At 40.0% G+C, this 11,124-nt stretch overlaps 6 protein-coding genes and 1 non-coding gene across 7 annotated transcripts; 3 read left to right on the top strand and 4 right to left on the bottom strand. All coding sequences in view use genetic code 12, as the record gives it.

Annotated features, from left to right (window-relative positions):
* The first annotated feature begins 326 nt into the window (after nt 1–326).
* Nucleotides 327–1,255, top strand: RJT20DRAFT_125794 (uncharacterized protein). The gene has a single exon (XM_064916589.1). The coding sequence runs from the start codon at nt 463–465 to the stop codon at nt 1,150–1,152; it is 690 nt and encodes a 229-aa protein (XP_064775976.1). The 5' UTR covers nt 327–462; the 3' UTR covers nt 1,153–1,255.
* On the bottom strand, nt 1,256–1,896 carry RJT20DRAFT_125793 (uncharacterized protein). Its single transcript, XM_064916588.1, has one exon. The coding sequence runs from the start codon at nt 1,697–1,699 to the stop codon at nt 1,379–1,381; it is 321 nt and encodes a 106-aa protein (XP_064775975.1). The 5' UTR covers nt 1,700–1,896; the 3' UTR covers nt 1,256–1,378.
* Nucleotides 1,897–1,935: 39 nt separating this feature from the next.
* Nucleotides 1,936–2,617, top strand: IMP2 (endopeptidase catalytic subunit). The gene has a single exon (XM_064919481.1). The coding sequence runs from the start codon at nt 2,008–2,010 to the stop codon at nt 2,548–2,550; it is 543 nt and encodes a 180-aa protein (XP_064775974.1). The 5' UTR covers nt 1,936–2,007; the 3' UTR covers nt 2,551–2,617.
* RJT20DRAFT_27527 (major facilitator superfamily domain-containing protein) lies at nt 2,618–4,443 on the bottom strand. The gene has a single exon (XM_064919480.1). The coding sequence runs from the start codon at nt 4,189–4,191 to the stop codon at nt 2,686–2,688; it is 1,506 nt and encodes a 501-aa protein (XP_064775973.1). The 5' UTR covers nt 4,192–4,443; the 3' UTR covers nt 2,618–2,685.
* Nucleotides 4,444–5,699: 1,256 nt separating this feature from the next.
* GIT2 (Git2p) lies at nt 5,700–7,313 on the bottom strand (the record flags this gene model as incomplete). Its single annotated transcript, XM_064921411.1, has 1 exon — nt 5,700–7,313. The coding sequence occupies one exon, from the start codon at nt 7,311–7,313 to the stop codon at nt 5,700–5,702; it is 1,614 nt and encodes a 537-aa protein (XP_064775972.1).
* A 1,900-nt stretch (nt 7,314–9,213) lies between these two features.
* On the bottom strand, nt 9,214–10,326 carry URA4 (dihydroorotase; the record flags this gene model as incomplete). Its single annotated transcript, XM_064921419.1, has 1 exon — nt 9,214–10,326. One exon carries the CDS (start codon nt 10,324–10,326, stop codon nt 9,214–9,216), a length of 1,113 nt encoding a protein of 370 aa, XP_064775971.1.
* Nucleotides 10,327–10,915: 589 nt separating this feature from the next.
* Nucleotides 10,916–10,986, top strand: RJT20DRAFT_t38. Its single transcript has one exon. It is a non-coding gene; the product is annotated as a tRNA-Gly (tRNA).
* The last annotated feature ends 138 nt before the right edge of the window (nt 10,987–11,124 follow it).

Raw genomic sequence — 11,124 nt, 5'->3', positions numbered from 1 at the left:
TGAACTGAACGGAATTGACCTTGCACTAATCTTGTACTAAACTTGTACTAAACTCTTACTGAACATAGCAGAAAGCAAAACGTGAAAATTCACTGTGAGCACTGGTTGTACACTGTACTCACAACTTATCGGTTCTCACAAGAAAACAAATACAAACTCCCTTCACTCAGTAAACTCAATACACTCACAACATAAACTATCTCACCTCTCCTGCACAACTTGACACGCGAACTTCAGAACTCTTCTTCTCTTTAAGGCATTTTCTGATCTGTGATTCTTCTTTGGGGCAACCGAGCGAGCGTTGCGAACGGGTGTTGTAAAATGCTGTAAAAATGTTTCTGCAAAAAGAAGTTGTTATTTGTTTATCGGGGGTTACAATAAGAGTGCTTCTATTTTGAATTATTGGCTAGCTACAGAGAAAAATCGGGAAGCAAGAAGCGAGATTGAAATTCACTAAATAAAATGAAATTAGCATTAATATTGGCAGGAAGCGCCTTGTTTGCTTCTGGAATCAATGCTCATGGAGACCACCATCAAGACCAACAACAAGTTAAAAACCAAAAGCCTCCTGGATTGAGCTGGCAAAACTGGCACATGTTGGAAGAACACGACTTATCACGTTACGATGCCGAGTACTTCTTCAAGTTGCACGACGTCCAAGGAGAGGGCAATTGGGGAAGGTCCGATATTCTCAACTTGTATGGTCTCTTACGCGATCAAGTAGTCGGAGACGGATCTGGAATGGGAGAACACACAAGTCACCACCAAGAAATTATTACTCAAGAAGCCAAAGATCATGTAGTGAAAACGATACTTGCCTTGCTAGACACTAATAATGATGGTGTGATTTCATTTGCAGAATACAAGCAATTCACCCAAAATGGCGGGGAGTTGCCGGACTTCGGTTATGGACAAGGTCACCACTTGGATTTTGAGAGCGAGTATGAAGAACACCATTGGAAGAAGTACCACATGGCAAATGATCCAGATGTTTTAATTAAACATAAGGAGGATATTGAGCACGAGCTTCTTCACCACAAACATGAAATCGAAGAGTCCCATACTTTGCATCCAGAGATCAGGAAAACGACAAACAGCTTTTTCTCTAACATTAGATTAGATAAATTGTCATACAAGTACAGAAGAGAGTAAGGCGGGGAGTATGACAAAATTATAAACAATGACCAATCATAAGACACATTACAACAGACAAGATAAGGACGGATTCCCCACAAAGTGTCAACTCGTAGGTAAAATGTATTTATAAATATTAGATTTGGAATATATACAACAAAATCGGAATCAAGACCACAGTAATAGGGACCACGACCTGTCTTCCTTCTCTATTAACTTTCTATGGTTGTTACACCGTAGTCACCTACTTGGTGTCTAAGGTACCGAAAGCGCAATCTCTCAACTCCAGCAAGTCGGATTCGCATTTCTTTGTATCGCTGTTATTGTTTCTCAAGCAAGCTTCGTATGCCTGTAGCTTTCCAGCGCAGACGGTTTGGATCTTATTGAAGGAAGGGACTGTTTTCTTGATGCAACCAGCCAATCCGTACTGCTCTTTGGCGCAAGAATCGGGATCCGGCACCTCTTTGGACATGCAAGTGTGGAAAGCAAGAAATTGCTGCGGACAGTATCTGGCGATATCTTCCAAGAGAATCTGGTCTAGAAGACCGCTTTTTGGGGCTGCCATGTTAAATAATGAACCACCACCAGTTAATAATAACAAAAAATCAAAAATAATAAATCCTACGATTTACTACTTATTAATTATTATTACCTATGGTTGCAACTATACAATCACAGCAAACAAGCCATCTTCCATACTCTGAAAATATTCACTTGTCTCAGTTCTCATTTCTGAGACACCAGAAAAAAAGAATGTGTCTCAACATTTTGAATATGAAACCATTGGAGCATTTAGCGGCACTATTAGTCAGAACTGGTAATTGGAGATAAAGTCTTATATTATATATTGTCTATTGGTGGATATACGTAAAAATGTCTATACCAAGTGGGATAAAAACTACATTACTCACATTGACGTGGTTTCCCGTATTATACTCGTTTTCTAGTCATGTATTTCTGCCGTATCAGATCTCAGGGTTCTCTATGACTCCAACATTCAACCCGGGCACAGAGACAACCACCAAAGATATCGTGCTAGTACGAAAATATAACCTCAAGAAGCCCGAGTCGTTGAAAAGAGGCGACGTGATATTGTTCCGCTCGCCTTCAGACCCAGAAAAGGTGTTAACGAAAAGAGTGGTGGGATTACAAGGAGATACAGTAAAACCAAAGCATCCCCCATACCCGAAGGACGAAACCAGAGTACCCAGAAACCACTTGTGGGTGGAAGGTGACAATTCCTTCCATTCAGTTGACTCCAATAACTTCGGCTCTATAAGTCAAGGACTCGTTGTAGGCAAAGTGGTCACAGTAATATGGCCATTGTCTCGATTTGGAACAGATGTAAGTAAAGGTGGTAGAGACGCTAGAAAGGGATATGGAGATATTCCGGTAAAACTGATAGGCGACATATAGGGGTTTGCATTAGAGAATTGTAGATAGTAATACTACGTATTCATGAAGAAGGAGACATTATGTAGTATTCAAAGAGAAATAGAACTGTGGGCAGTAGTGGGATTATATCATTATTCATATATTCATATTGTCTAACTATAAATGACGGTTCTTATCGTCGTAGAAGTGAACAATTATTGTGGGAATCATTGCAAGTGCGGCAATAAGGCCAGCCATTATACCATATGCATTAGCAAACCCAAGAGAACTATACATTTTAGGATAGAAGAATGGGCCGATGAATCCTAGCGTCTGTCTAACAGCAGTAAGAAACAAGGCTACTTCACTGTGACGAGTAGGTTCCGTATCCATCGAGAAAGCAATCATGGTAGTTGTTACTATCTGTAAACCAACAGAACAAATAACTAAACCAACAAGTGGAGTAATATTCCACGATTCAGCTTTTTGGATCTGTACTCCGTAGACAGCCAATCCGACTACTGATGTGATAAATCCTGGATAAGACATCCATAAACGAAACGCTTTGCCTTTATTTCTACTCTTGCCAAAAATCATCCACTTGTCACTCATCCAACCACCAAATTGTTCACCAATGAGGGATCCGATTAAGAATGAGAGAAATTGCAAACCAGTTGCTTGTGGACCCATATGGAATTTCTCTCCCATCACAATTGGCAATTCAACGTTTGTTGCAATATTGTCGAACATAAAACAAATACCATATGCTATACCAGCGACTGCAACCTTCCAACTGGCAAAGAGCTTTGCTGGAGATAAGATTTTAGCAATATTTGCCTTTCTTTCTGGCATTATGGTCCTAAACCTGATCAACTGCTTGAACCGGTTAGGCTCATTTCTTGATTTGTCGTCATAATTGTAGGTGGTTTCTTTGGCGAAGAATATGTACAATAGCACTTGAACAAAACTTATTCCGGTGAAGACAACAAAAATATACTTGGGAGCTTGCCTTTGCGCGACAAAACCCATGAATAAAGGACCAGCAATAGTCCCCAAGTTAACCATCAACCCCCAGATTCCAGACCGGGACCCTCTCTGGTGACTGAATGTTGTTTCACTTACAACGGAACCACCAATTGCGGTTCCCGTTGAAAAAAAGAATGCTACCATACATCTTAAAGCAATTAATGCTCCATATGACTTTGCAAATACGCATCCTAAGTTAAACATTGTTGCGATAAAACTGGTTATAATCAAGATTTGACGTTTACCATACTTATTCATAAACGGTGTCCATATACTAGGACAAAGACCAAGAATGATAATTTGACAACTCGTCACGTAAGACACCCTATCAATGGGTTGGTTTAATTCAACGGACAACGGTCCAAACGCAGGGACAGTTCCGGATGCAAAGAAAGTTGTGAAAAATCCATGGCAGACAACTATTCCCAACTGGAAATTTTTGACCCAATTTGGCCAGTTTAAGGGATCTTCATCATCCATGGTAGGCAACGGTGTCAAATCATATCTTCCGTGTTTTGCAATCAAATATTGCTTGTGCACTTCGCTAATTCCTAGATTTTCCGAGTTCTTCAAGGAGTCGATTTCCGATTCCACGTCGATATGGGAGATCTGAGCTTTCTCATCAGCTAATGACATTGTTGAAGTAATACTAGCCATATTTGGAGTCTTTTCCTCGACCCACTTTTTATGAATGCAGAAGTACTAAATGTTATATATAAGAATCCTCTAGTTACAAACCAACATGTTCAAGATCAGATAGCTGTACCGCTTAAGAAATTATCCAACAACGATAAATTATAAACCTTGTGTGTGGAGGAAAAATAGCCGCCAGTTCTCCACTTTTCGCTTGCTACAATGCTTCACCAAATGGAGAAGATGGATAAACGTTTAAACAAATTGAAGGCCTTTAAATCTCGATCCTGCATTTTCTCAGATCTGTTGGTACTAAGTTTGCACCATGCTGCTAGTAGATACTATGGGTTTATCCTTAAATTTGGGGGCAGCAGTGGTGGAGAAATTAAGGCAATCGGAAGCTATGGAGTTGAAAGAGGCTCTCGCTAATGGCTTCATTAGCTTAATTTTGAGAGGTCTCAAGAACACAGAGAAATAAAGGGAAATCAAAAATGAGCGAACAAGCGAACTTGTCGATCTTTGCTATCTATGCCATCAACGGACCTTACCAGATCACACATCGTTAAAGTGTATGCCTATTATAACTGCTGCTATTGGACTGTCCCGCACTGGGTTGCATCAGCATTACTCCGTAACTTGGAAGAAATTAACAATTTTTGCATCTCTACCCCAACATTTGTAGGTTTTTTGTTCTTCTGGGGGCGCGGGGAAACGCATACTATCTCCACACACGTGACCACATACACGATACCGCTCCATTGTTACTCCAGCAAATTTACGAACGAATATCCGCGAATCCTTAATGTATGGGGTATTCTTTGAACATAGTATATAACTATAGAATGCCCAGAATGTGGTAGTGCCAAGTGGATATTAATTCACTTGGATTAATATTTTATGTGCAAAGAATGCTGCAAACTTTTGCTTCACATTGATTGGTGTTCCCATAATCAACTAACCGTTGTCGACTAATTCTTGAATGACCAAACCTTATTTAATATGAGATGCCCCATACAAATAAGGTTTTGATTTGTGCGATGAGATCCTGTCTTGTAGAGCTTCAGGGTAGGAGAAGAACAAACCACATTTGCGTTAGAAAATAAGTACAGATAATATCTTGGACTGGGTGTCATCTTTTTTGCAACCTCAATTGTGCCTTACGAAGATATTCTAAATATTCTAAACTTTTAATTAGCAAATAAATAATATTATTAAAAGATACTTGAAGAGATCGTGATAAAAACACATACAGAAAATTAGGCTTCAGTTGATGAATTAAAGTTAGTGGTTCAACTTTGGCATTTTGCTCACCAGGGCGTCAGAGTAGTCGGGAGAAGTGATCTCGACAACTTCACTGTTACCTAATTGGGCATTGACTTAACCATTATCTTTAGGAATTAAACAAACTCGTTCTCTTCCTTGTTAATGGCATCTTGCCGCAATTCCTGGTAAGAAGAGAAGAGCCAATACTGCTGAGAAAATACATAAAGCTGAGGAAACGTAGAATGGAGCTTAGTTACCACTGTCGATCATTAATTATAGCTGGCAAGGGAGCGTTCTTCAACGTTGGTGTTGTCTGGAGACTTCTTGTTCTTCAAGTCGTCAGAGAAGTCGACAGAAGTGGTCTCAACAACTTCACCGTTACCTAATTGAGCAGTGTCATAACCGTTATCCTTAAGGAATTGAACAAAGTCTGCATCCTCCTTGTTGATGGCATCTTGGCCAACTCCTGGTAAGAAGAGAAGGGCCAAGACTGCTGAGAAAATACACAAGGCAGATGAAACGTAGAATGGAGCTTGGTTACCACTGTCGGTGTCTGAACCACCGGCATTCTTAATAATGACTGGGAAAACCCATGTTCCGACGAAAGCACCGATCTTACCGATAGCAGCAGCGATACCGTAGTATTGACCTCTAATTGGTGTAGCACTAGTCTTAGAAGCCAATAAACCGATGTTATCACCAGGACCGAATTCACCCAAAGTGGTGAAAATACCGTAGACAACAACGAAAGCTCCAACGTGGTGCTTCAAGTGTGGGTACAAACCGGCCATGATGAAACCGATGACACCTTGTAAACCAACACCAATGAACAAAGTCAAACGTGGTCCGATGTAATCAGCAGCGAGAGCACCCAACAAGGCACCTGGCATGTAAAACAAGTTGAAAACCACATTCCAACCCCAAGTTTTGTAAATGTCACCATCTGGAATGATACTACCAATAATGAAAGATGAATAAATACCAAAAGCGTAAGCAGAGAAATCGTAAATGAACCAGATCAAAGAAATAATTGTCAATCTAAACCAGTAGAATTTGAAGATCAACCAGTATGGGTATTTCTTAACTTTCTTCATGTTCAACTTTTGGAAAGAATCAGAGTCGGCCATCTTCAATCTCATGAAGAAAAGAGAAATTGGAGGAATAGCACCCAAACCAAGTGTCATTCTCCAGACAGCTGTCAAGTGACGCTTAGAGAAGATCCATAACAATACCAATGGAACAAAGGCACTAACAACGAAACCAAAATCAATCATTGTGTTAGTGAACCAGTTGAAGTAACGATTTCTCTTACCGGCTGGCAATTGGTTAGCAAATTCAGATGCAATAACAGAAGCAGTTGGGTATTCAGCACCAATACCGATACCTAAGAAGAATCTGAAAGTAGTGAGAGCAGCAAATAAACCTTGTGGGGAACCATGAGCACCCCAAGTGGCAGCAGCACACAAAATAGTAAAAAGAATCAAGATAATGTTGGCAGCCATCATACCTCCCTTTCTGGCAATACGGTCGGAAATGTAACCGAAAGATAATTGACCAACAACAGTACCGACGAATGCAATCGAAGAAATGTTCGAAATAGCGTTGGAATTAGTATAAGTCTTACCGTAGATAGTCTTTAAAGCATAAGACACCGTACCGATGGAATTGTTAACGTAACCATCGGAAAATAAACCGGCACCAGCACAGAAAGCAGGCCACAAGTTCTTCATCTTGACCTTGTGCTGCTTCTCAACCTCATCCGGCTGCAAATCGTTGTCGATCAACTCTTGCTTGGACTTGTTCCATGTAATTTCATCTCTCAAGTGGTGAGTCCATCCCCAGGCGAACTGGCCGACCGACTTTGGTAAATCTCTGGAAGCCATTTTTAAAATCTGTCAACTAAAGTATCTTCTATGCGGGGTTGATATCAGCGGCTATCAAAGCTAAGCTAACAATAAAGACTAGTAGGAAGAATAGCAATAGCTAAGATCGAAAGTTGAGTGACTCTACAGAACAAAATTCTTAGATCTATCGATCGAGGGGAAATTAGCCTCACATATATATACTTGGGAGACTCCTGGGATCCGCATACATAATAGGTTTTGGGTTGCTTTAGATTGACAGATAAAATACGGAAGGTTTCCGAAAAAAAGTGAAAAATATTAGCACGGCAACACGAGGAAAAAATAAATTAATGCTAGATAAATTGGAATAGGCAATATACATCGAGTGAGGCAAGCAACGGCTCAAAAGAAAAGGGGATTTTGGTTATTTCGAGTGGGATTATGCAAGGACCACAAATCCACAAGGCGGATGTGGTCAAGAATACAGTTGCAAGCTCTGCGAATAGAAGGATCTGACAAACCCAGTATATACTGGTCGCTGCCTTAAGCTATTAAAGCTCAAGTGGATTCTAGAAATTTCTTTTTGCGATAGGACTATCAACGTGTGCTAGGCTTTTAACTGGTTGGACGTGCGTTTATGTAAGTACTTACGTAAACGTAGATTTATTAATGTGCCATTCACATGCACGTTCCCCCCGTTAGTGCTGTACAACCGACAACTCATAACGTGTGTCAATACATTATGAGCTAAGATAGCAGAGTGGCCAAAGTAGAGAACATGTCTGTTGTTTATTATTTAGAGCGCTAAGCAAAAAAGATTAAGGGTCACAAGACTTCATCTTCGAAACCGTTATCTAGAAACTGAGCACTCATATGGAATCTTGATCACGTTTCGCGCTTGAGCCAATATTCATAACATACTCTCAGATTTGGCCATTAACACAGATACAAGGCTTGAAATTCCCTTGTGATTAGCAGTAGGCATTGGGCGTCGCAAGATCAGATGAACACGGGGACATGGTTCTATTTGCCTATTCTAGCAGCATATTCCTAGTAGAGTAGGCTCGTAAAAATTGTCTTGGGGAACCCCTACCAGCATAAATAGCATTTAAGACTTAACTATGTAAAATAGCCAGTCTTGACGACCAAGAACAAAAAATAATCCTTATAGTACGAACAGTTCTTCTACTTGCCTAAAACGGCTGCTTCCTAACTTCAGCCTACAATTCCGATGTTTTTCAGCTCCATTCCTGGGCACACAAAGTGTAGTTAAAACCAAGGTCCCGTGGGCAGCATTTTGGCATTTTTTTTAGCGCCTTACGCTCACAGTGCGAACAGAGGGGATAGAGAAATGCGGAGACTTTGAGGAAATTTTTCCCACTAGAGAGAGCGAGAGATAACGATTGTCTCAAGGTATTATTTTGGTCCTTGGTGTTTCACCTTGTATCTCTCCACTTCATAATATTATTGCACTATAACGTGATATATGGAACATATCCTTGAATAACCTTATAGTATATGCATCAATTTTTTAATTTTCTTTCATAACCAGTTAGAAGACGTTGGTTAAGTTAAAAAACCTAATTATAGGATATGTGCCTTACGTAGAAGTAGAGACAGTAATATCCACTCCCCATCAAAAACGTGGGGCCCCTGCCGTTCACTCCGAAAAATAATAAATTAATGCTGCTTACTATAAAAAATTATATAGCAAAAATGCGAGGGTCGCATAATAAGAAGTGTGCTTTTTTGCATCTGTCGTTAGGCAGAAGGAGTGTGACAATCAGAAAACGTTTTCCATTCAATATTACAAGCTCGTGATGCGAGCAACAATTGACATGGAAGAAGCCGTTGCTGTAGATGGGATTGGCGTAATGCACGTAATCCAATAATTCTCGGTCCGGATTCTTGCCATCTCTTAGATGCCTTCAATCATTGCTCATCTCCATTCGACGGCCCATTTCAAGGTTTCGCCGGCTTTGAATGGGACAACCTTCAATTGCAGGTTGCCGATGACATGTGGTACTTCAATATCCCTTTTTACTAACCACACACGCTGGGTTTCTAATTTTGCAACATCACTTAAGATGTCAGGTTGAGCATAGAATGCAACACCGTTACTACTAACGAATTTCTTTAAGTTATCTAATTGATCTTGCTCATCGAACACTTCCGCCAAGTAACTCAAGGCATGACTCTGGGTATAGACTCCAGCGCACACTCCAACGTGGGTGCTCTTTGCTTCAATTGGATGAGGAGCAGAATCAGATCCAAAGAAGAACCATCTCTCACCACTGGTAGCTGCTTCGACTAATGCTCGCTTATCCTTTGGTAATTTAGCCACAGGCTTGCAGAAGTTGATGGGGTTACCGGCCCAGTTGTCTATTGTGAGTGACAAGTGGTGGGCTGTAATTGTTCCCGCTACATAAACTTCATCGCTTTCCTTTGTGTTAGCGTTCAACTCTCTAATCAATGCAACAGCATCCAGGGTGGTACAATGCTCTAATGCAATCTTCAACTTTGGAAAGTCTTGGTGCAACTTTCTCAAGGCTGGCAAGAATTTTGGTTCAGCATTCAAGACATGAATATCATCCTCTTCTGTTTGCGTAGTGTTCTTGACTGCTGGCTTTTCACCATGGATATTCAAGATCAAACCGTGCTTCTGCATGGCCTCGAATACGGGGTAAAATGAAGAGAAATCATTAGGGTCAACTCCATATTTGGAGTTAGTGGTGACACCTGCTGGGTAACATTTAACGCCATGAACAATTCTCTTAGAACCAGCCTCTTCGATTAATTCAGGAGTCAACTCCTTACTTAAGTAGAATGACATCAAGAACTTAGTGGTTGGACTCAATTTGGATAATTGGTTGTGGTACTCAGTTACTTTTTCAATAGTTGTGATTGGAGGAACCAAGTTGGGCATCACATACGCAATGGAAAAACCACCTTGCTTCACAGTAGGAGTAATTAACTCCATCATGGCGCCTTCACGCAAATGAACGTGCAAGTCTGCAGTGATTCCCAATTCCAATTCAGTTACTTCCGACATTATATCCTTCGATATTATACTATCTTCTCTATAGTACAATAATAAATCTATCTCAAATGATAAAGCCCATTGAATTTTTCACTTTTTTTCATCGTCAGATCGCTATCGCAGAATCTCAAAGATGGAGAAAATTGCGAAATTTGATATGCTTTTGAGGTGTGAGGATGATGTCTACTGCTAATGTTGTTTCACAAGGAACTTCACAGTTGCTTATACAAGCTTTATATATATCTAACTGGATTTGTTTAATAACTTTTTAAGCCAATTAAAAAGCGATTGTAGTGTAAATATTGTCATTTCGAAACTTTACTACGAATTCCAGGTTAAATCACAATATTTTTCACATATTGTTCCATAAATCAGTTTTTATTGTATCTGAATAGTTCTACTTAGTCAACCTGACAGTTATAACCATGCTCTTACCTCTGCCATTATTTCTTATACATTGAATCATTATTGAAGGAGATATCTTGATATTTCTTATTACCATAAAGTATAGCGGCAATGATGTTTCAAAATACAGATCATGCATATAAAATTTCATTAAGTTTTACTCCTTGATGTTGAAATACGAAATTGTCAAGAAAATGCGCAAGTGGTTTAGTGGTAAAATCCAACGTTGCCATCGTTGGGCCCCCGGTTCGATTCCGGGCTTGCGCACTTTTTTTTTTTTGCAACTTACTCTCTAAAGGGTAATAAGCATAGTATTCTTCCAATGATGAAAGTACATATTATACGATAACAAGAAGTTCCAAGTTTCCATTATTTCTAGCAAGGGCAGAAGCAGATAGGTTTTCA

This window comes from Scheffersomyces xylosifermentans (genome assembly GCF_036884685.1).
Source record: "Scheffersomyces xylosifermentans strain CBS 12540 chromosome Unknown RJT20scaffold_2, whole genome shotgun sequence".
In the NCBI taxonomy this organism is placed as follows: domain Eukaryota; kingdom Fungi; phylum Ascomycota; class Pichiomycetes; order Serinales; family Debaryomycetaceae; genus Scheffersomyces; species Scheffersomyces xylosifermentans.
Note: the sequence above shows the minus strand (reverse complement) of the source record. Positions and strands in the feature narration are given on the sequence as shown.